Source organism: Emys orbicularis, chromosome 7 (genome assembly GCF_028017835.1).
Source record: "Emys orbicularis isolate rEmyOrb1 chromosome 7, rEmyOrb1.hap1, whole genome shotgun sequence".
NCBI lineage: Eukaryota > Metazoa > Chordata > Testudines > Emydidae > Emys > Emys orbicularis.
In genome coordinates this window covers 81,271,353-81,295,002 of record NC_088689.1, presented here as the reverse complement: position 1 = coordinate 81,295,002, position 23,650 = coordinate 81,271,353, and the positions used below count along the sequence as shown (strand labels likewise).

The window sequence follows — 23,650 nt, the reverse complement described above, 5'->3', positions numbered from 1 at the left end:
GCGATCCAGACCCTGAGTCTTTGTTAGAGCAGACTGAAGTGTCTGGCTCAGCAAGACAGGGTGCTGGAATCCTGAGCTGGCAGGGAAAACAGAAGCAGGGGTAGTCTTTGCACATTGGGTGGCAGCTCCCAAGGGGGTTTCTGTGATCCAACCCGTCACAAACTGAACCCAAAGGTCTGGGCAGCCGCAACTAAACCAGGAAAGGCCTGTGACTGACGGTGGGGCTGCCTTTGGGAGGCAGGTCAGACAGTGAATGGGACAGACAGTGGGAAAATCCAGCTCTGTCGCTGCTCCTGCTGATGTGAGAAGGGATGTAAGAGAGGGCAGCTCTGTTGAGATGTTGACTGGAGGGTGAGTCCCCTGGAGGGGGGGTCTTACCTGAGTTAGGGTGGCTGTCTGCTGTGTTTAGCTGTGGGGCAGGGTTGGGTATAAAGCCCATCCAGACCCTGTGGTTGTACATGGCAGGAAGTAGCATCTCCTTGGCACAGGTGAGTTGAGTCAGGCCCTGGAGTTGGCTGCTGCCGTCTGGGAGCTTAGCACCAGCAGGAGCGACGCAGGTTCCATGCACAAGATGCCGAGGGCTTATCTGATCATGAAGCTGTGTGCTAGAGCAGGCCTGAGGTGCTGGGGAGATCTCTGCTCAGCTCTTGCTTCCTCCAGGTACCCTGGAATGGCCCTGTGAGCTGCTTCCAGCCAGGCCAGTGTTAGCACAGCTCCTCCTGCATCACAGCCCAGGCGGTCATGACACCTGGGGCTCAGGGAGGATTCGGTTCAGGGGCAGGATGAAGTCACTGCAAACTTCAAGGCAAACCCCATTGTCAGAGGGGATGCTGGAGCTGCCCTGTTCTGTGCCGTCAGGCTGGGAGCATGCAGGCCAAGCCAGGCCTGCCAAAGTTACTCTAGGAGACGCCCTGTCTGGGCTCATTGAGACCCAACCTATTCGAGGTGGTTGTGTTAATTGAACACTGGCCCCAAGGTACTTCAGACGATAGGGGAGTTGTTTGAGCCCCAGCGCTTGATGCGCAGAGCCAGTCCCTTACTTGCACCTTGGAGTCCCGGCTTCCCTGGCGTTCCAGTGGGAGCTGCCCTCTCCCAGCCCTGGGGGGGGGAGCTGGGGCTCCCGAGGTGAAGACCAGCTGGCCTCTTCCGCATAGTGGCTCTGCCTTGTCAAACTGGGGTGCCTGCCTATCGCATACCACTCCTGTCCAGTGGCAGCGTCCGTGACGGGGGAGAGGCGGGTTTGAAAATCCATGTAAATTGTAGCAAACCTGGGCCCAACGGGGAGTGACGGTCACTGTGCTGCCCTCTAGGGCCCCTGTGAGCTCAGAGTACAACCCGCTGGCCATGTCCCACGTCCCGCTCTGCCCAGCCCACAGAGGGTGAGTCTGTTCCAGCCACAGCTACGGAGCCTGACTCTTTAGCTCAAGCTATAGCAGCTTCTGGTTCAGTCCCTGGCATAGCAGCATAGCACTTGGGATCCTCCTTGAGTGGCCTCGACCTCTCCAGCTACAGGAGAGTCGCTTTCTGCTCTACAGCCCCATGTTGGGTTTAGCTCTGGGAGCATGTCTCATTCTGTCCATTGGAGGGCAGCTGGTAGCACCTGGGACCTCTGTGCCAGACAGGACCACACTGTGCCAGGCACTGTACAAACACAGACTGTCATTTAGAAACCAGTTAACTCTCCCTGGTCAGGTTTCAGAGTAGCAGCGTGTTAGTCTGTATCCGCAAAAAGAACAGGAGTACTTGTGGCACCTTAGAGACTAACAAATTTATTAGAGCATAAGCTTTCGTGCGCTACAGCCCACTTAATCCATTCTATGCATCCGATGAAGTGGGTTCTAGCCCACGAAAGCTTATGCTCAAACAAATTTGTTAGTCTCAAAGGTGCCACAAGTACTCCTGTTTTCCCTGGTCTCTAATCCCTGCGAGCCCTTGAAACGGGGTTTGATTCCAGGGCAACCAGGGCCCCAGAGAGGCAGGGAAGAGAAGGTGGGGAGCACAGCAGCATGCAGGCTCCATTTAGTCTGCGTTGTTTTATCAGCACCTCCTGGCAGCAGTGGCAAATCCTCATTGGGCCCTCGCTGTGAGACTGAAAACCGGAGAGTGTCTCCCCGTGACGCTTGTTCTGTACAGAGGAAGTGCCAGAGGCACGCTAGGTCAGGAGGACAGGAAACAGCAAGCTACAGACCTGCTCAGTCCCTGCTGATAAGCTACCAGGCCAGTAGCTTGTGTCTGGCTCTTTCTAGCGAGGCTCCCGTGCTGGGCTCAGTGGATTCTCCAGCAGTGGGGGGTCTGTACAGGGCAGCGGCACGTTGAACTGGGGTTTAACTGCATGGCAGCTGAGCTTCTCTCTCCTGGGGTTACTGGCAGCTGTGCGCATTGTGACTGCCCTCCATACAGAAGGGAACCAGTGGACAAATCTGCTTCCTTCTGGGGTAGAGGGTGAAATACCTGTGACCGGCCAGTTCCAGCCTTCGGAGCTGCTCTAGCTGTGGGGAGAACGCAGTGTTCAGGCTCCGTATGGGGCTGTCTGGGTCTCCACCCCACCTGCCATGTGCCAGGTGCCCAGGCCTGGCTGGGGGGTAAGTAGCTTTGACCTAGAAGAGATGCTGTCTGCCTGTCCTAGGGGTCTGTCTACACTGCAGCTGTGAGCGCACCTCCCAGCCTGGGGAGGCAGGCTCATTCCCTGTTAGTGTGAGTCTGTCTCCCAGGGATCAGAGGCTCTCTCCCCACTGCAGGGTGGATGGATCCTGACCTGAGTGGATGGACCGTAACTCAAGTTAAGAACCCATCTTTTTTCGCAGTGTTGACTTTTCCGTAGGCACTTGCCTATCTGTAGTATCTGGGCACCTCACCATCTTCACTGTGATCCTCACATGCCCCAGGTGGCAGGGCAGGGCTGTCACCCCGTTGCACAGGCGAGGCCCTGAGTGGTGAGTGGCAGGATCAAGGTTGCACCCCGAGTCTGTGGGAGAGGAGGGGATTGAACCAGGTCTCCCCGTTCTAGGCTGGTGCTCTAAGCTCTGGCCCAGCCTCCCCTCTCTCCGCTTGTGAGCTGGGCGGGCCTAAAATTCCACCTGCCTTTTCTTGAAAAAACCCAAACTAGCTGAAGCTGTCCCTGGCAACCCTACAACAACCCCTTCCTCTGCCCCACGCCACCATAACAAACCCACTGCCATGCAGCTCCTCTCAAACCCAGCAGCAATCCTGCCATAGCAAGCCAGCATGGGCACGCTCTGCAGCCAGGGTTGGAGCAGCCTGCTGGGCTGTAGCAACCCTACAATAACAAACTGGGGCCTGTGGAACCTACTCCTCTCAAGTGATGCTGTGTGAACAATCAGGGCATAGGGCCTGGTACCCCATCCCGCCTGGAACAGCCCAGCAGTGCGTCGATCTGACAGAGAAGTGATGTTCAGGAGGATAATAGCTGTAAACGTCAAGCTCTGGGGCTTTCTGAAAAATCGGTACATGGGGGAAGGGAAATCATGTGATCAAGGGGAAAATATGTTGGATTTTAACACCATGTGCATGTCCGCGTCCCTTTTGCAGCACCGCGGTTCTCAGTCCCAGCCCAAGGTAACTTTGGAATGGCCAGTTTTCCAGTCATTTTGTGTGCTCTGACGCAGCTCTGCCAGCCCCGCAGAAAGTGATCGGATGTGGGAGTTAGTCCAGTCACTGTTGCCTTTCAGGTCGCAGGTTACCTCGATGGAGCTTCTGGGGAATATAGAAGAGTTGACGCAGCCAGTGCCCCTATTACAAACAAGCACCATGGGCGGGCCCAATGCACTGCTGTGCCTTGCTGGGGGTAGCACGCTCCGGTCTTCTCCCCCAGCCGTGCACCTGGCCTGCCAGTCCTTAGCCAATACTGGGCATTTCCCCCAATTGGCCACCAATCTAAGCTGCCACCTCAGTCTGCTACTTGTGAGTCCCACCTTCCTGTGCGGTGCCCTGAGGAAGCAGGGAGTGCAAACTGGGCAGGGATTCTCAAAGTAGGGTGCATTCGGCAGGCTCTACCATGGCATCGCCCGGGCCAGTGCCAGCTGGAGTCACCAGTAGTCAGGCACAAGTGGTCATCTTTCAAGCCATGCTGCTCCCTCTCTCCCCCTCTTCAGTCTCTGTTTACAGTGCTATGGGTGGTATAAGACCCAGTCAAATGGATTAGCAACGTCTCCTGGCAGCGGGCTAGGCTGGCTTGGTAGGGTGCTTTGGGGTGACAGCCTGGGATCTGGAGAGGCCTTAGTGGGAGCAGTGTGCAGTTCTGGGCAGCACACTTTAGGGGTGATGTGGACAAATTGGAGAGAGTCCAGAATGATCAAAGGTTTAGAAAACCTGACTGTTGGGGACAGGTCAAAAACCTGGGCATGTTTGGTCTTGAGCAAAGACGACTGAGGTGGGGGAGGGCCTGATACCAGTGTTCAAATCTGTGAAGGGCTGTTCTAAAGAGGATGGGGATCAATTGTTCTCCACCTCCACTGAAGGGAGGACAAGTAGCAATGGGCGTAATCGGCAGCAAGGGAGATAGAGGTTAGATATTAGCAAACACTTTCTAACTCTCAGGGGAGTGAAGCTCTGGAATAGGCCTACAAGGGGGGTTGTGGGATCCCCGTCATTGGGGGCTTTTAAGACTGGGTTGCACAAACCCCTGTCAGGGCTGGTTTAGGGTGACTTGGTCCTGCCTTAGCGCAAGGGGCTGGAATTGATGGCCTCTCAAGGGCCCTTCCAACCCGACATTTCTCTGATTCTCCAACCACAGACATGGATAATACTTTCCCTGAGGGCAGCTGCCAACACATTGTCTCCATGCAGCGCTTCCATGCGCTGTTATTGTGGACTGCCGACATCCTTTATCCCATATCACTGGAGAGCCCCCAGAAGAGAATTTGGGGGTGTCCAGAGGTTTGTCAATGAGCCACCATCTTGGCCTACACACCAGGGATAGAACTGGGCACTTCAGAGCTAAGAGCAGGAGCTGCTACAGCTTGAGCTAAATGGCTGAGTCCCCAGGTGGGCCTGTACCAGGTGCCATCCTCTGGGGGTTAGGCAGAGGGGCCAATAACGCACCCAGCCCTGTGGGGTGTATGTGTTGCAGTGTGTGTATCCTAGCCAGTGTGTTCTAGGCGAAGCTGATCACATGGGTTTGTCACTTGTAAATGGGTGGACACCTGCGCTGAAATGCGTCCGACTCGGAGCCCTGGTGCAGAGGGGCCCACCAAATGTGTATGACAAACAGGCCCAGTTCTGCAGGTGGCTCAACAGACCCAGTCAGTCCTCCAGGGTGGGTGGGGAAGGTTCTCCATGTCAGATGCCGTCCTTCTCCACGTTCCCTCATCCACGGCGCTCACTGCATTGTCGTGGAGCGAGATCCCGGGGCACAGCATCACCGACCCAAAGATTCAAACATCAGGTCCGACCCCCAGAAATCACGAGTGGGGCTTAAAACTCCTGAGCATTTAAAACCCAACAGCTGTTAAGTTTTGATTCTGATGTCTGAGCCGTCAGGCTCACTCAGGTCACGCTTGTCAAGCTTTTCTCTGCAGCTGGGAGGGCAAGACACTTTTTTTAAGGAAGCTGCGATCTCGTACAATGGCACGACTCCTCGTGAGAGCTGGCGGCGCTGGGGCTGTGGCCCAGCCAGGACGAAGGGCTGACTCGCACTGTCCCATGTATGTGAAATCTGCCTCCTCCAGCAGAGGGAGCTGCTCACTGGAGGCTGGGGATTAAAGCTGTGTTGTAAGCAACTGTGGCAGCGTGTGGGGTGAGAAACGAGCCGTGGGTGCAACAGCATCTCAGTGGTGCTACGGCTGGGAGTCTCCTCAGATCAGCAATTACTGGAGGCGCCCGTTGTTCAGCCCCCTCCATGCCCCGGACTAGTCTTGATGCAGAACAGGTGTGATTGGTTCAGTTGCATTCAAATTCCCTAGTGATTGGGTGGCTTTTGGAGCCAGTGGAAGCATCTCCTTTGCGTGGGACTCGTGGCCTGGCTCTGAACTTCACCGGCCACTAGCCAGCGTCCGCGCCCGGAGCCCAACTGGGAGAGTTCTCTGGGGCGTCCCCCTCCCCTCAGCGTGGTTGGCATTAACACAGGAGTGGAGGGAGCCCTCCTGTTAACGAGCCCCTTCCAAGGAGGGGTGGGGGGGTGGGGTCTGAATGGGGAAAACCCCCAAGCGATGCGTGGGGGCATGGACGAAGGGTCTATGGGGCAGAGGGAACACCCCTGTCCCCAGCTGTGCATGCTGGGAGCTGAATCCTGGATGCAGCTGCCATGTTGTGGGCACGTTATTGTGAGAGGCACAACTCCGTCTTTCCGATCCTCCTCCCCCCCATTTCCCCCTGCGAGGGGGGCACCACCCCAATGTCTGGCCAGCATCTGCTCACCAGAGATGCCAGAGGGCGGGGTCAAGGGGGCAGGGCTGCTCCAGTGAGCACTGCACGCTTTGGGCCCTACGTGGTACCCCTCTGCCATCGCTTTTTACAGAGTGATAGCCTGCCCTGCTGGCTGGCCCTAAAACCCACTGCCTGTCCCCTCCTCTGCCCATGCAGCTCAGGGAGATCAGGAGCCATCCCGTGGGGTGGAGCTGGGTTCTCTGCGTGGATTGGCCTGCATGGGCATTAGTCTCAGGGTGGGGGACATTTGGGCAAGCAGCACACCAGCTTGGGCTGTGACCTCAGCCCCTCAGGGTTCAGCTCTGGCTTTGGGGCTCGAAAGCAGGTCTCTTCCACCAACAGAGGTTGGGCCAGTAAAAGAGATTCTCACCCACCTTGTCTGTTGCTCCACTGACACATTTGCAGCCCAAGCCTGGGAGCACGGAAAGGGAGCTGAATAGCCCCCACTGTAAAGTAGTGAGGGCTGCAGGCTGGGCAGAGCTCAGCAACACTTGTGGCCACAGGGAGGAGTCGCTCGAGCTGCTCGGATGTGTGGCTGGGTTCTCGGTTACTTGTCGCTGTTGAGGTGGGTTGTTCCGGCCCCTCTGCGCCCAGGCCAGGGTACAACTGCAGTCAACAGAGCCGCTCAAATTGGGGTCATTTTAATCAAGTCGGAGACTACGTGAGACTGGTCCAATGGTTAGGGCACAAACCTGCGACTCAGCAGACTCTGGTTCAATTCCCTGGTCCCCCATCTGTGTCTCAGTTTGCCCATCTGTACACTGGGGATAATAGCACAGCTGTTCTGCACAGGGGTGGGAGGTAAATACAGCATAGTGTGAGGTGCCCCTTAGACTAATGGAGGAAGTATTCCTGGTACCCCAGGCCCAGCTCTCTCCACCCCATTTCTACCATGGTACACAGCAGACAAAGGGACTTCAGAGACAAGTGCCAGAAAGGAGGTGTGGAGAGACGGGGTCAGAGATGAGTAAGGGGGGACATGACTGACAAGGTGCACAAGCGCATGGATGGTTCAGTGACGTGGTTCTGCTCACAGGGACAATTGGGGACATTGAAAGGCAACACGCTGAATACTGCTGAGGGTACTTTTTCACCCAGTGTATATTTAACCTGTGGAACTCATTGCCTCAAGATCTCCCTGAAGCCAAGAGGTTAACGGGATTCAACCAAGGCTGGGGCACGTGTATGGCTGAGAAGCTCCACATTTACACTGGCCAGGAGAGACGCATGGGCGAGGCTTAGTTTTTGGGGTCACGCTTTCTAGAAAGGGCCGGCAATGAAGGGTTAGTGAATGAAGACTGGGGCATGTGTTGGATGGCTATAAGCCGTGGTCATAAGCAACCTATGCACTCTCTAGCAGTCAAATAGCCATTTATTAAAGTGTCTGTTGTTCATTTATTAACCCTCTATAGGCTGCTTGCAAACATCCCTATGGTGTAAAGTGTGACTGTGCCCGTGGCACACCTATCTCGGACACCAGGTCAGGATCTCACTTTCTGCCTGGGGAAACCGAGGCACTGCCAGGGGAAGAGACCAACCCAGGATCAGCGCTCAGGGGGCTCCTCTTAGCATTGTGCCCTGTACGCAGGTGGCTCATCATCTCCTCCTCCTCCTCCTCCTCAGGGGCCAATAAGTACGATGAGGCGGCTGGCTACATCCAGAGCAAGTTTGAGGACCTGAACAAGCGGAAGGACACCAAGGAGATCTACACACATTTCACCTGCGCCACCGACACCAAGAACGTGCAGTTCGTCTTCGACGCCGTCACCGACGTCATCATCAAAAACAACCTGAAGGACTGCGGGCTCTTCTAACGGTGGAACGGCACCTGCTGCGGAACAGGGGAAGGTGAGGCTGGCCGGGGAGGCCCCAGTGTCCAGCGAGGGCTCAGCGATAGAGGCCTGGGGGACGGGGGGGAAAGGCTGGTGCCCAGAGACGGCCTGTGGAGGAGAGGCACTGATCCCTGGGCTGGAGGAGGCCAGGCTGGGGAGCTCCGGGGCTGGCTGTGCAGCCAGGGTCCTTCTCTCTCCACGTCCCCGTCAGCCCCGCAGCCCTGGGTGCATGAGCAAACGGGCCCTTCCTCCTTCTCAAGCAGCCCTACTGAGCTGTGGTGCAGGGCGGCCCCACTGCATGGATCAGCCCATGGGGGAGCCTCTCAGTAATGTACAAGGCAGGCAGAGTATAGGCCAGGGTGACGTTTCCCAGAACCTCGCTCTGTGGGCTGCTGCTGGGGGAAGGGAACTGCAGGCCCATGAGGAGGGGGCTGGGGGGCCAGCAGGCCTGTGGGGCGGGGCCTGGAGAATGCAGCCTCTTTACTTCGCGTAGTGATCCTGTCCCATGTGGGGCAGATTGGAGCCCAGTCGTTGTGAAATCCAAGCCACCCGGCCCCCAGCCATCGCCTCCAGTTGCCCTGGTGCTCTATGGTGGGGAGCCCGGGGGTGGCCCGGGGGTTGGGGGAGCAGAGGACTAGCTCTAGGTGGTACAGGTTGCAGCAGGCCCAGGCATTGGGCCCTCCCTGGGGAGGCCAGTGGGGGAGAGGGGGCTCTTACCCTTGCAGCGCCCACGTCCAGCGTCACTGACGTGCCTGAGGCCAGGCACAGGGCCCAGCGGTGCCGGGACACGTGGCTTGTGCCCATGTTCTCTAACCAGCCTGAGACGCCATGGGAAGGGCGGCTCCAGCCGGGATCCAGCCAGCTCCCTTTCCCGGGGCAGCTCACGCTCAGCATGGCTTTACAAAGCCAGCTGTGCCGGGGGACGCTGCTCAGCCGCCCGTCTTCCTGCAAACAGGCCGAGCCAGGGAAGCCGGGCTCTGGGGAGCCTGGGTTTCACCCGTAGCCCCTGGGGGAGGGACTCCAGCAGCGACTCGGGGAAGCTGCGTCCTGGATCTGGTAGCCGGTGTCTCCGCCCCATCCTCACAGTCCCACTGCCCTCAGCCCGGCGATGCCGGTTTCCCCTCGAGGGGAGGGTGCTCCCCCGGGGGCTGTGTTTGAAGGCATGTCCAGGGCACTGTGAGCCAGGCACTGCCGTTCCTGATAGTCCTGGCAGGCAGGTGGAACCTGGGCCCTGCCCCTCCTGTGGCAATGGGGCCACACACACACGTTGCTGAGCCTGCTGCAGCCTTGGCTGCCGGAGCTGCGGGTGTTCAGATCCAGAGGTCACTGGTTCGATCCCCATGGCTGATGACCCACCTGGGGGCATAGCATTAAATGGGCACCAAAGGAACTGCCTTTTGTCTCCCCTTCCTCGTCTCTCTGCCTCTCCCCCGCAGTCCCATTGGGGGCTGCAGCAGGGCTGAAGTGCTGCCCGTGGGCCAGTCGGCGTTTGGCCCCCCACTGGTTTGCACGTGTCTGTCCTCAGTCTGGTCTCTCCATACTCCAGACCCTCCCATTAAGCCTGGAGAGTCCCACCAGCTCGGGTGCCGGAAGGTAACGTGGTGATCAGCCACAGCCGCGCGCCCGCGGGTCTCAACAGTATAACTCCTGGGTGCGTCTCTCTTCTAGGATTACTTGAATTGCATGTACCGGAGGAGAGGCTGTCGCCGACGAAGGAAGGACTGCACCATTTAACAACTTCTGCTTCTTGGTTTTTTGTTTTGTTTTGGTTTGGTTTTTTTCCTCCTAATAAAAGACTTTGGTTAATGATCATAACACGAAGGCAGGTCCCATCTGGGTCCCCCAACTGCCTGCTGCAGGCCGTGTTTCTGTCTGAACCTGCTTGGTATTTCTCCCCCCAGCCACCCCCACAAGGACTCATGGGTCACACAGATCAGTGGCTGCAGATTGAGACATTTTCATCCGGTTAAACTAAAGCGCAGCAGCTTCAAAACAAAACAAAAGATTATTTTGGGGGTGGGGGAAACCCACATTTTTAAATTTTTTTTTTTTTTTTTAAACTCCGGTTGGAATTGCTCCCGACCGTCCTCACTTAAGAAATCACTTTCCAAATGTTTACATTCGAACCGTTGCTCTTTCACTGGGGGAGGGGGGGCCTCCCGCGAGTCCCTCAGACTCCTGTGATTTGCACAGACCAGCAAGAAAAAAAAATCAACATTCCTTTAAAAACAAAAAAGAAAATCATATTTTACATTGCTTTTTAAATGAGATCTTTATTAAAAACGATTTAACAAAGTCCAGTACTAAATGGTCAAGTTGTCCTCACAAAATCTTCTACAGTTAAAAAAAAAAAAAAAAAATTGTGCCTTGAGGGGTGTTAGTACGTTTACATCTGTTCCATAGTTTGCTCCGATGTGAGTTGTGTTTAGAATTGGGTTCAAATAAAATCTCCCCTCCAGATCTCCAGGCCGGACTCGGTCCCCAGCATGGGGAGAACACGGCCCAGAACCTCGAGCCACATCTTTTCCCATCAGCAGAACTAGATTTCTAAGGGCTAAGACGCCAGCGAAGGACTAAGCGGTGGTGATCACGTCCGCTTCTTTCCCGTTCCTTCTCCTCCCCTGCCCCAGTGGGCAGGGATTGCTCATGAGGTTGCTCTACTGTCAACTCTGTTTTAAATGTAGTTTCTTAGCTCTAACTGTAGCGTCGGTTGAGGAAACACTGCTGTATGTAAGCGGGCCCTGACAAGCTGCTCGGGGCCCTTAGCCAGCGACGGACGCAGCCTAGCTTTTATCACAGGATGTTTTACCAAATTGTTCACACGGTTTGAAATAATAAAATGTAGAAAGAAACCCCCCCGTTTGTGCTGCTTTGATTGCCTCCATCCCCAGCAAAAGGGAGTTTGGGGGCCTGTTGGGAGAGGGAAACCCCATGGAAAGCAGCTGTGAGCTTTGCCCCAGCCCCAGGGAGCTGTGCTCGCAGGACCAATGCTCTCTGTTGAGCAGATAGGCTGCGGAGGCCACAAGACTGGCCACAGGATTGGCCTGTTCTATGCCAGGGATCCAGAACCCTCGGCACGGGGGGATGAACAGAGAGGCTGAGGCTAGATCTCTTTATTTATAAAAGGGGATGGGGATGTGGGACAGGGGGAGCAGCAGCTGTGGTACTACGGGGTAATGCGGGGATTTGGATGGGGAGCTGCAGCCGTGATACCAAGGGGGTGATGGGTTGCCACAGCCGTGGTACCGGGAGGGGGGGATGTGGACGTGGTACAGATTGGGAACTGCAGACGTGGCTCTGGGGGCTCAGAAGAGGCCACAGTCCTTGAGGTTCTCTTTGATGATGATGTCGGTGACGGCGTCGAAGACGAACTTGACGTTCTCAGTGTCGGTGGCACAGGTCAGGTGCGAGTAGATCTCCTTTACGTCCCGGCGCATGTTGAGCTCCAGGAACTGGACCTTGATGTAGGCGCCCGCGTCCTCGAATGTGTTTGGTCCTGCGGAGGCACCGGTGCCAGGACAGAGTCAGGGGACGGCTCAGCCGCTGAACTGGCTCTGAGCCCTGCGTGGAGGCACGAACACCCTACAGCCTGCCAGCAGCTCCCACCCCCACCCCCCCCAACCTGCTGTGAGGGCCACTGGCCCAAGGAGCCAGACATCCCTAGGCCATTACTGGGGCCCTGCTGCTGAGATCCCTCAAAGCTTCATCACCCCATTCACTCCATTTGCTCCCTTTTCTCCTCTACAGTCTGCTCCAAATGCATGTCTTAGATCCCCCTCTTCACCCCCTCCCCAGAAAATACCCAGGTTGGCTTAAACAGCAGGGCCAAGCTGCCCCCCGGGAAAGGCGAAGGGGACTTTCTGCCATCTCTGTGCCCTCCCCAGTTGAGGCGCCACTTGGGCTGGCACCCCCTGTCCCCAGAGTAAATGCAAGGAACCAGAACCACTGGTGGACAGTGGCGCTCTGCTAGGACTAGCCTACCGGCCACTGACTCCTCACTGAGAGCAGCCCATAGCTTTGCTCCCGCAGGGAGATGTCCGTGGCCACTCCTAGTGTGGGCAAAGAATCTCACCAGCGTGATCAGCTCCTGCAAACACCTGCCACATGGGACTGGCAGAGATGCCCCGAGAGTTGGCAGTGGCAGGACATCCGGCTCCGTCACCCAGCACTGAGGGGAGCCAGCTGGCACAGGGGCACTGACTGACTGCGTGGCAGGGGTATGGGTGGCAGGGCCAGGACTGAGGGCAGAATTAAGGCTGTTCTGGTGGGGCAGGGGCTTGGGAGTGTGATGGGCGATGCAGTGGGCGGCAGAGGTCTGGGGGTGGTCTCTAAGTTGCTGCCATGTGGCATGCTGGACAGATTCACCCCTCTCCAGTGAGTTCGGCACATCAGAGCCTCTGTGAATCTGGGCCCCAGCGTCTCCTCCCCAGCTGTGCAGCACCTGCCTTTGGGAAACGCCTGCTCACGTGCCCCTCCAAGCAGGGTGGCCAGGGGCCTGGTGAGCCCTGCCCTGTGGGAGGGGGGCCACGCTGCCAGCCAGGGCAGTGCTGTCCCAAGGCACTGGGCTCTGAGCTCTTCACTCACGTGGTTGCTTGGCAAGAGAGAGACCCTGGAGTCCCTATCCCCAGCCTCCCTGCTCGCCCCTCCCCAATGCTCCCTCTGGGGCTCTCCCAAAAGGGCTCCCCAGGCTGGGGAATTCAGGGCTGGCCCCCCAGGGGACTTAGCGCTGCAAGGCGTTCAGATACCTGCATTCACAGGCCTGCGCTGGGCCCCCCTGGCCAGTGGATGGAGCTGCTAACCAGTAGGAAATACTGGGGGGGGGGTGGGGTGACCAAATAGCAAGTGTGAAAAATCGGGCTGGGGTTGGGGGGTAATAGGTCCCTATATAAGAAAAAGCCCTGAATATTGGGACTGTCCCTATAAAATTGGGATGTCTGGTCACCCTATGGGGGGGGGGGGGGAGCTAACCCTAGACCCTCAAAGGGACTTGGTCCTCAACCCCGTCCAGGATCTTCAGCTGGGAGCCCTCTTCTGGAGCTAGGGGCATAACCTGGTCAGTTCTAGTGAGGCTCCCATAATTCAACCACTGGGCAGCGGGCCCCATTGCACCCTAAAGCCTGGGCAGTAGGGCAGCTCCCCTTCTCTGCAGTGGCCTTGGTGAAAGTTAGGGTTACGACCCCGCCCCCCCAGGTTGGGCGCCGCAGGCCAGCCAGGCTGGGCGACATCTGGTTCAAGAATTCAGGGGAGGGCCCCGGTGTGAGCTAGGGCTCCAGGTGGCTCAGGGACATCATGGAGGTGTGAGAACCTGCAGCTTGCCTGCTTAGCTGCTGGCTTCACCCCCTGGCTGTCTGATGAGCATGGTGGGTCCTGCTCGGACGATCAGCAGACCTGCGCTCAAGCCCAGCAGCAGGGCGCTGGCTGCTCAAAGCATTCGTCCACAGCTGCCATGGCCCCTTCCCCACCTCACCCCAGGGAACCCGGCTCTGGCCCTTGGCTTCGGTTCCTGACCACTTACTCCTGCACCAACCACTAGGCCACCCCCCCCGCATCCCACTCCCTGCCCGAGGCAGCTCTGCATATGCTCACCCACAGAAACCAGTAGGCACCATGGGGACTTTAATGGTGGAAACTCAGGCATCTGGAGAGTTGACAGCAGCTGAGTGCACCCAAATGTTGGACTTAGGCAGCACTGAATTTGTGCTATAAGATGGGGATGTATCAGTTAGAAGTGACAAAGGAGGAGAAAGACCTGGGTGTATTGGTTGGTTATGGAATGATTGTGAGCCGTCAATGTGATGCGTCCGTGAAAAGGCTAATGCAGTCCTAGGATGCATCAGGCGAGGTATTTCCAGTAGAGATAGGGAAGTGTTAGTACCGTTACACAAGGCACTGGTGAGACCTCTTCTGGGACACTGTGCAATTCTGGTCTCCCATGTTTAAGAAAGATGAATTGAAACTGGAACGGAAGCAGAGAAGGGCTACTAGGATGATCCGAGGAATGGAAAACCTGTTTGATGAGAAGAGACTCAAAGAGCTTGGCTTGTTTAGTCTAACCGAACGATGGCTGAGGGAAGATATGATTGCTCTCTCTAAATACATCAGAGGGATAAATACCAGGGAGGGAGAGGAGTTATTTACGTTAAGTGCAAATGTGAACACAAGAACAAATGGATGTAAACTGGCCATCAGCAAGTTTAGGCTTGAAATTAGACAAAGGTTTCTAACCATCCGAGTGAAGTGCTGGAGCAGCCTCCCAAGGGAAGCAGTGGGAGCAAAAAGCCTAACTGATGTCAAAACTGAGCATGAAAAGATTACTGAAGGGACAATATGCTGAGGTTGCTGAGGGATGATGATGGTTTGATGAAGTACAATGGCGTGTGGCTGATCCACGACAGCCATTAACAAATAACTCCAATAGCCAGTGATGGGACAGTAGATGGGGTGGGATCTGACTTACTACAGAGAATTCTTTCCTGGGTGTCTGGCTGCTGGGTCTTGCCCACATGCTCAGGGTATTACTGATCACCATATCTGGGGTCAGGAAGGAATTTCCCCCTGTGTCAGATTGGCAGAGACCCTGGGGGATTTTCGCCTTCTTCTGTAACATGGGGCACGAGTCACTTGCAGGTTTATACTAGTGTAAATGGTGAATTCTCTGTAACGTTAAGTCTTTAAACCATGATTTGAGGATCTCAGTATCTCAGCCAGATGTTAGGGGTCTCCTGCAATGTGCAGGAGGTCAGACTAGATGATCACAATGGTCCCTTCTGGCCTTAAAGGCAGTGAATCTAAAGTGGCATCAAGGTGCCCAAATCCCTGTATGGCTCTAGCCGTTAGGGAACAACACAGAGAGACCCCCCCCCCCCGCATTCGGCCCCCTCCTTTCACACCCTACTACAGCAGAGGACTCCTCTAACCTGCCTCAGCAGCTCCACCCACTCCCAGCTGGGGTCGAGCACCAGGGAAGAGATGCTGAGTTCTGAGCAGGTTTTGCAGGATTCGATTTGTATGGGTGAATGATGTTAAACGTCAATTTCACCTGCATGCCCAAACCCATGAAAACCTCGTTCCATCGGGAAGGCTCGGCACATCCGGATCGGCAAGGGACAAAAACTGCTGCTGCTGCGTGAGACCGTCTCAGGGGCCCAGCTAGCACTGGGGATGGACTGAAACTGGACAAATGGTCTAACGCCTGAACAGTAAAGCCAGGCCTGATTTGTCCATTTAAGCAGATCTGTTTTCGATGGTTGGCCGGGTGATGGTGACAATGGTGCGGTGATGGCTTACACAGCTTTAACTGAATCTCAGCGTCTGCCGGCATAAAATAATTATTGTCTGTCCCGTCCCACCCCAATCTCCCACAAGTGTGAATATTTAAACTGAGAGAAAAGTTAAAACCGCTGAAAACTCCGAATTGTGCACGACTGCGAAAATGTAAGTTGATAAAAAATCTTTACAAATAAAAAAGCTCCATAAACATCAATACTAGCTGTCAACAGCATAAAAACTAATCCCCAACTTCTGCCAGGCCAGGGGAGGGGGACGCTGACCCTGCAGGGACAGCATCCTTTGCATGGAGCAGTGGGGAGATCTCATGGCCAGCGATGGAAGCACAGGTACATGCTGCCATATAGCTAACTGGTGGGCATGTTTAGTGTAAGTATCTGATCTGGTACTTAGCGGGCTGCTTGACTTCTGAGCTGTGCCCTGCAGCTGGTCCCCCCTGAGCCACCTTGTGCATAACGAATCTAAACATTGGTCGCTGGTGTTTAGATCCAGGCTCTCTTGGGTCTTCGATTTGTGAATCAAAACCCAGTTCCCCTGCACCCTCTCCCCCCACCCCACCCTACACAGGACGCACAGCAGAGGGCCCGCAGCAGGCTGGGCACTTACCGTCGTAATCGGGGAAGCAGATGCTGAGGTGAGCCTTCCTGATCTTCTCCAGGAAGACGTCCTTCTTGTTGAGGAAGAGGACAATGGAGGTGATGGCGAAGTAGCGGTGGTTGCAGATGCTGTTGAAGAGATGCAGGCTCTCATGCATCCGGTTCTGGGGAGGAGCAAGGGGCCAAACGGGGCTTTTAGTTGCATCTCAAGCATCAATTTCCTGCCTCATCTCCTGGAGTGTCTGGGGTGTGAATGGGAGGCCGGCTGGGCTTGGGCTGCTGGAGGACAGATTGCAGGGTCTCCTACCCTGTCTAGCTTGGTAACCCTTGTAGCCTTCGAGTGTGTGCTCTGCTGCTCCCCTGCGATCCCCAGCCCCACTAGCTCCTGTTAATAACAGAGAGATTTCTATCCAGACATCTCAGCATGCTTTACAGAGCCTAGGAGCATCATCCCCATTTTACAGCTGGGGAAACTGAGGCACAGAGCAGTGCAGTGATGTGGACAGGGTCACCCAGTAGGCCAGTGGCAGAGCCAGGCACAGAGCCCCCACCTTGAGTCGTGCTCCCCTCGCCCCCAGGCCACGCTGCCTCCCAACGGGCTGTCGTCTCTGCTTACTCGCCAGTTATTGGCGTTTGGAGTGAGCCCAGGGAGGCGACTGCTGTCACTCCAGGTAGATTATTTCTAGCTGTATCAGCAGCGTTAAATCCCATGTTAAACCTCCACCCCCACAGCAGGATGTTCCACCCCACAGTCTCCGCCATCAGCAGAATGTAGGGTGACCAGATGGACAGTCCCAATTTTTGGGGCTTTTTCTTATATAGGCACATATTACCCCCTACCCCCGTCCCAATTTTCACACTTGCTGTCTGGTCACCCTAGCGGAACGGTACTGAGTGCCTGCCAGTGCTGGCTCTCACGGGCACTTTACCAAGCGTCTACCCGAGGCCACAGGCAGGGCAGGGACCAAAACACAGGTTTGCTAAAGTCCCCACCCGGCGCTGTGACCACAGCTCCACCACCCTGCCTCCCCGGACTCCGTGTCTGCACAGAGGATCAGACTGGCTAGCAAGTCTCAGGGGCATGAGCTGAATGGCTGGATGTTTTTGGAGGTGCTCTGAGATAGGTTGGCCTTGTAGGAGTTCTGCATGGATCTGAGGCCTCTGGAGTTCTTCCGGTGCTTGGGTTGCTGCTCTGCTTGCACATGGCCTGGCCCCAGGTGCCTGGGCCTGACCGGCTCCCTCTGGCTAAGAGCCAAGGGCCTCGGCCCCCTGGTAGCTGGGCTCCACTCACCACTTCGTCGTCCTCCACCAGGACCATGTCGTAGGCACTGAGGGCAGCGATGAAGATGATGCAGGTGACCCCTTCAAAGCAGTGAATCCACTTCTTCCGCTCGGAGCGCTGGCCGCCCACATCGAACATCCTGGGGCCGGGGAGAGGGTCCCTTGAGCAGCCAGGCTCCGAATTGGGCATGGGCCGCATTGCTAGCGTGGGGGGGAGAGACCTCCCGGGGGGACAGCTTCGCTCTGGACCCTACCGCCTCTGCTACGGCTTGGGCTGAGGGCATCTCTGCAGGGGTGCCTGGCCACGTGCAGCCAACCGCAGCTCGGGGCTGGCCACAGCTGGGGTGACAGCTGCTGAGTAAAGGACTGTTGGAGACCTGGGCACGGCCAGTGGCACGGACCCTGCCCCCTCAGCGGGGACCAGTGTGGTGGAGAACAGTGCTGGGTTAGCTACAGAGCAGGCCTGGCACTGGTCAAGGGGTTCCACCACTCTTACCTGGAAGGACAACCCCCAGGGAGCTGTGGTCCATGCCCCCCAGGCCAGGCTTGGCTGGCACAGCCGCTGGCAGGGCTGGTTAGTGTCAGCTGTGGTGCCCACCCAAGGGGAAATGGTCTGAGAGTGTCATGCTGAGGATGGATATGTTCCAGGCTGCCCAGCTCCTGGGCAGTGTCCACGTGACATCTCCTGTCGCAGCTGGCCAGGATCACCCAGCTGGGACTGGGGAGAGGTGGCTGGAGCAGGGAAAGGAACCTCCACAGAACAAGACGGGCGAGCTCCTGGGATGGGGGAGCAGGAGCTAATTGGAGGTTCTCACTGGGGGGGGGGGCTGTTTAAACCCCCTGCTCTGCACACAATGGAAAGGCCACAGACCGCAGCCTGGCTGGCACAGCAGGGTCCTGAGAGCCCCGGCTGGCACCGCTCTTGGCCTTGGTTCATGAGCACTAGATGGCGCCAGCCACTAACGAATGAAGACTGGGACAAGCCCTGGTGAGATCAGGGTGCCAAGATGCAGAGGGTTGGAGCGGCCCCCTCCTAGGGCAGGGGCCTGGGCTGAGCATGGGGTTCAGCCAATCCCCGGAGGGGGCTGGGGCCGGAGGCTGATGGAGACTGTATCAGCTCAACGTGAAAACAGCCCTGGAAAGCAGAGGGCCCCAACCCCCCTGTTCTGGCATGTCGGTGCATTGCCACCCCGGGGCACAAGCAGCATTGGCCCAGCCAGCCCCGGGCCCTGTGCCCAGCTCTGCCCGCCTGCTCCCATCCATCCCACTGCCCAAATCTCCTCGCTTTAACCCTTCAAATCCCAGCCTCCCCCTGACTGTGTCTCAAGTGCCCCAGGCCCCAGAGTCCTGCCCAAGCCCAGCGCCCCCTTCTCCTGTGCCCCACAGCCTTGGGGTGACTCTCTGCACCCACACCAGGAGCTGGCTGCTGGAACCCCTGTTGACCCCTCCCCCTGGGCTGTCTGTGCTTAGCAGGGCCCCATTCCCGCGCTGTGCCCTACCTGAAGTTGAGGTCCTTGAAGGAGAACTGGGTCTCGATGATGCCGGTGGTCTTGACCCTGGAGCGCAGCACGTCCTGCTCTGTGGGGACGTAGCCGGGTGCCACCAGGCGTGCCAGGTCCCTCAGGTAGCTGCCCAGGCACAAAGGAAGGGCCTGAAACACTCATCGCCTCGGGGATGGGATGGGATGGTCTCCATGCTCCCCATGCTCCCCAGGCCCAGAGTGGCTGGAGCCAAAGGCTGGGTGCTCTTCTGGCTGGGTGGCCCTGGCCGGATGGCTCAAGCAGGCGCATGGGGATCAGGGATATAGCCCTGTCGCTGCCTCAAACTTGTGTCCCGCTGGCCGGGGTCTCTTTGGGTGCTGCGCTCGGTGGCTTTGAAGGAGCGTTGACCCCAGCTCAGAGTGGGGGGCAGCAGCTGCACCAAAGCTGGCAAAGCTCTAGCGAGCACCACGAGAGGACTAGCTTCCAGCTCAGACGCCCATTCGCCCTCAGGCTGCGGGCTCCCTGGGGCAGGGCCTGGCTCTTGCTGGGTGTCTGGGCAGTGCCCAGCATGAGGGGCCCTGGGAGCTGGCTGGACCCCACCCACCCCACGTGCTTCTAGATTCTAGGGCGACCGGTGCCTAGAGACAGCTGCTGCTGCTGTTAGTTCTTTGTATTGCAGCGGTGCTGAGATCGGGCGCTGTATGGACATAGCGAAGGGCTAGCACTCTATAGCTACAGACTTCCCCGTGGGCACCCCGACTGCAACCCACCTCCCACCCCCTCTCTGCTTCTCCAGGAGAGGGGCCGTGGCCCGCTACTCCCCGGCCCTGCACTGTCATCTGGGGCGGCTCTGAGTCCCCGTAGTGCCATGCCTCCTCAGCTTACACCCTCTTGGCCCTGTGCCCGCCTCCCTATGCCAGTGCCTGGGGGGGCTCAGCAGAGGGCTGCCATGCTGCCTGTGCCAGAGGAATGGGACTAGGCACTGGGGCGAGCTGGGGAGAATCCGCCCTCACTCTCCCTCACATACTGGGGAAGATGAAAACCACTTGTTCTGACGTTCCCCAAACTCCTTCCAGCCTCCAGGTCAGTGCAAAGCCAGGGGAGTTCCTAGACCATCTCCATGGGACTGGCAGGCCACTCCCTTGCCAATGCCTCTGTGATGAGGTCTGTGGGGGCACCTGAGCCTGGCACTGCCTGGGTGGCATCTGCCCTAGGAGGTTACACAGGAAGGTTCATACTAGCCGGCCGAGTCGTTCAGCTGGTATTCCGAGGCTCGCTCGAAGCAGGCCTGGATGCCTGCGTCCTTCCAGAGGCGGGCAATGATGTCAGACATCTCCTTGGGCATGGTGCCCTCTTCGATGGTGTCAGCCAAGTGCAGCAGCTTACGGGCATCGTCCTGGGGAGACAGGGCGTAGCGGGGTCAGCTGCTTCAGCTTGGCCTAGGGCTCACCGGGAGGCACCAGATGCTATGAAATAAAGCCCTGTTGGCAGCAGGAATTGAACCTGGACCGGCTGGATCTAAATGCATGAGCTAAACTACCCAGCTCTGCTGTCCAGGGCCGTAGCAGGCTCATCAACTGCTATATGTGGCCGAGAGGGGTGCAGAACCCCACCCATCCCCCTCCTGTGCCCAGCCGCTCACCTGCCGGGCCGTGTCCCCGTACTGGATGCTCAGCGTGCCCATGGCCCGCATGATGGCCAGCATGGACTGCAGGGTGTTGCTGTAGATGATGGAGATGAACTCCAGGCACTCTTCCAGGGAGTATCCATCCTGGTGGATGATCCTGGTGGAGACAGGAGCAGATGGTGAGCCTGGGGGAGGCCGTGGGCTCCGTGGCTGGGCACTCCCTGGCAATGCCCAGCCAAGCACAGAGGGCACCCAATGGGCTGGAGGTGTTGCCACCGGCTTGCTCCCCTCCAGTGAATTTCCCCAACGCTAGCCTGACAGTATGGCAGCCGTGCTGCCTGAGGGGCAGTCTCAGCGCACTGCGGTGGGTTGGCAGAATTCCCTGGGGGTGAGGAGGGGTAGTGGGGAGCCCCCAGAGGTTGCACCCTAGAGTATTGCAGCTGGGCATCACCTGGAAAGGCAGAAATCGGTGGAGGGCAGCATGCCACTGTCAGTAAAGGCTGCTGCTGGAGATCCTGTCTCAAAGAACCAGGCATCCAGGGTGGGGCAGGAATGCTGGCTTTGGCGGGAGCTCCCAGCTATGCCAGCCCCAGCCTCTCCCAGCAGGGGGCGCTGTGGGGGAGCAGGGCAGGCATCAGTGAGGTGTGAACCCACTTACTTCATTTGCTTTACAATCGTGCTCTTCCCAGATTCGCCAGCTCCTGGGGGACAGAAAGGAAAGTCATGGCAGGGAACATGTGGAGCCCGACACAGCCATCTGGGTCGCAGTGCTGTGGGGTGCTGGACGGGTGTGACAGGGAGCCCGCTGCTAATCAGCTCCAATGGAGGGGGAACGGAGGGGGCAAGGGAGATGGAGAGCCACCCTGGGTGGCATGGGCATCACGTGGCCTGACATCCTCTGTGCCCATCCAGTTCTGCTGCAAATCCCTTGCTGGCACTGGTTGGATGGACCAACCCATTGGATGGACTAGTAGGGCCCTGGGGTGGGACTGGAGCCCACTGGGCTGCATGTGTCACAGGCCCCCCTCTGTGCTCGAACCACGGAGGCTGGTACAGCCCCAGAGCCTGCTTTTAGTGCTGGAGGGCCCCAGTTCAAGCGCTGGTGTGTTGGGCGAGATTGTGGCTGCCTCACGCAGCTGCCCTGGCCCACAATCCCCTGGCCGCACTCAGTGCATGGCTGCGAAGCGAGCCGGAGAGTTGAGAACGGGGGGCGGGGCGGGTACAGCCCTAATCTGCTTCTCTGCAGACACAGGGCTCTGGCTAATGAGATCTGCGCCACGGCTCAGCTTAGGCACCCACGCCTGGACAGAGCCGCTTGGGCCCAGGTGGAGGGGCCCGTGCAGATGCTAGCCACAGGGGAAGGGGGCACTGATGCCACAGCAGTCTGTGAGCAGGAAGCTGGCGCAAAGGCAGGCGTAGGCTCTGCCCCAACCTTGCCGTGTGGGAACAGCAGCTATTATCGGGTGACTGGACCTGCTCCTTGTCCACCTGGCCTGAGATGGGGCAGCCACAGCAATTGGGTGGAGGGAAAGGTACCACCCAGCCCATTGTACACGTGCGGGCTCCTGTGCCTTGCCTGGGACACCCTGCGAACCTCCGGGACAGCGTGAGCCTAGAGCCCATGGCAATCGCTGCTCTCGGACGGCCACTGTTGGAGGACTGAGATGCTGGTGGCCAGAGAGAGATGCAGCCTGGCCAGACAGGTGGAGGGTGACTTCCAAGCATCCTCTGCAATCACAGCATTTCAGACGCTCCTCTAAGAGCTCAAAGTGTGTCAGCCGCACAGCAGGTTAAACCAAGGCACAGAGGTTAAATGATGCCCCACCTCACCTCCAGCCTCCCCCCGCTAGATTGCACCCCCAGAGGGCTGGAACAGCAGGGTGTAAAGCCAGCGACAGCGGGCCAGACCCTCCCCTGGCGCAGCGCCATGAAATCAGCTAGGCAAGGGCCACAGCAGTCAAAGAGCAAAGCTGAGTCCCAGCAGCTGGGGGTCTGTCCCAATGGCGGGTGGAGGAGCTGCTGTAGATTTACCTCGGCTGGGCCCAGCGCATTGTCTCTAAGGCACCAGCCCCATCTCTGTCAGTGTCAGGGAGCCAGGTGGGTTCATGTCAGTTGGTCACACACAGTTCCCCCAGCCCCAGCCCCCAGGAGGGCAGAGCACCCAGCCTGGCGCGTTGGGGGCGCTCAGGGGCGGGGAGCTGTGCGTCTGTGCTTGTGTGTTTAATGCCGAGGGAGTCTGAACTGAAGCCCAGTGCCACCCGCCCTGCCTGCCTGGCACCACCCTGGGCTGGATCCCCCAGCGCCATGCCACGGGAGCTGCCCTTCCTGCCAGCATTGGGGCAGAGCCCTCTGGGAAGGCCCAGTACCACAGGCTTGCTGGTCAGGAGCTGGGGGGGTTAGTCAGGATGGGGGGGCTGGCTCAGGATTGGGGGGAACTGGTCAGGCTCTGGAGGGGCTGGCTCAGGATGGGGGGCTGGATCAGGATCTGGGGTGCCTGGCTCAGAATCTGGAGGGGCTGGTCAGGATTGGGGGAGACTGGCTCAGGATTGGGGGGGCTGGTCAGGATTGGGGGAGCTGGCTCAGGATGGGGGGTTGGCTCAGGATCTGGGGGGGCTGGCTTAGGATGGGGGGGCTGGCTCTATAGCCCAACACATACCCAAAAGCAGCAGCTTGACCGTTCTGGCGTCCTTCTCCGCATCTTCCTTGAGCTTCTTCTCCAGCTCGCGGGAGTGTTTCTCCTCTGCGCTGGCGCCAGCGCCCATGGTCCGGCTGGTGGTGCACTCACCGAGCTGCTCCTTTGCGCTCAGCGATGGGGGGAACCCTAGACCAGCCCCCGAGTGTCCGGCACCCTCGGCCAGTCTCCCTCTTCGCCCACCAGGAGCGCTAAGCGGCACCGTTCCCCACTGCCTCGGGCTCCCCAGGCGCTGACTTTGCCCCCGCCCTGGCCCCGGTGCCAGCCACACGCCAGTTGGGGAGGATTTTGCAGGCTATGGCCGTCAGGTGTTTCCGGCCGCCCAATCTGTGGCAAGGACAGGTGGCCAAGGATCAGGTGTGGACCCACCCCGCCTCCCACCGCAGCCCAGCTTGGAGCTGACTTGCTGTGCTCAGCACTGCAAGCAGCCGTTGAGCCGCTGGCTTAAGCTAAAGCCCCTCAAATCTCCC

At 58.0% G+C, this 23,650-nt stretch overlaps 2 protein-coding genes across 2 annotated transcripts in view; one reads left to right on the top strand and one right to left on the bottom strand.

Moving 5' to 3' along the window:
- Nucleotides 1-11,064, top strand: part of GNAI2 (G protein subunit alpha i2) — a 196,898-nt gene extending 185,834 nt beyond the window's left edge. Inside the window, exons 8-9 of the mRNA XM_065408104.1 lie at nucleotides 8,008-8,232; nucleotides 9,885-11,064. Of these exons, the coding sequence (XP_065264176.1) occupies nucleotides 8,008-8,198 (191 nt within the window). The 3' untranslated portion in view covers nucleotides 8,199-8,232; nucleotides 9,885-11,064. The remainder of the gene's footprint in view (nucleotides 1-8,007; nucleotides 8,233-9,884) is intronic.
- Nucleotides 11,065-11,521: 457 nt separating this feature from the next.
- GNAT1 (G protein subunit alpha transducin 1) lies at nucleotides 11,522-23,250 on the bottom strand. Its single transcript, XM_065408148.1, has 8 exons — nucleotides 23,145-23,250; nucleotides 21,147-21,189; nucleotides 20,504-20,645; nucleotides 20,100-20,257; nucleotides 18,880-19,008; nucleotides 17,391-17,520; nucleotides 16,110-16,263; nucleotides 11,522-11,712 (listed from the first exon to the last, which is right to left on the bottom strand). Exons 1-8 carry the CDS (start codon nucleotides 23,248-23,250, stop codon nucleotides 11,522-11,524), a joined length of 1,053 nt encoding a protein of 350 aa, XP_065264220.1.
- Nucleotides 23,251-23,650: the final 400 nt, after the last annotated feature.

Bases quoted from the DNA above. Each gene is read 5' to 3' on its own strand.
- GNAT1 (XM_065408148.1), bottom strand. From the start codon at position 23,250: ATGGGCGCTGGCGCCAGCGCAGAGGAGAAACACTCCCGCGAGCTGGAG. The intron at 20,646-21,146 runs GTAAGTGGGTTC...TGTCTCCACCAG, and splicing joins ACGATTGTAAAGCAAATGAA to GATCATCCACCAGGATGGAT. The intron at 16,264-17,390 runs GTGAGTGGAGCC...GCTCCTCCCCAG, and splicing joins TGGTGGAGGACGACGAAGTG to AACCGGATGCATGAGAGCCT.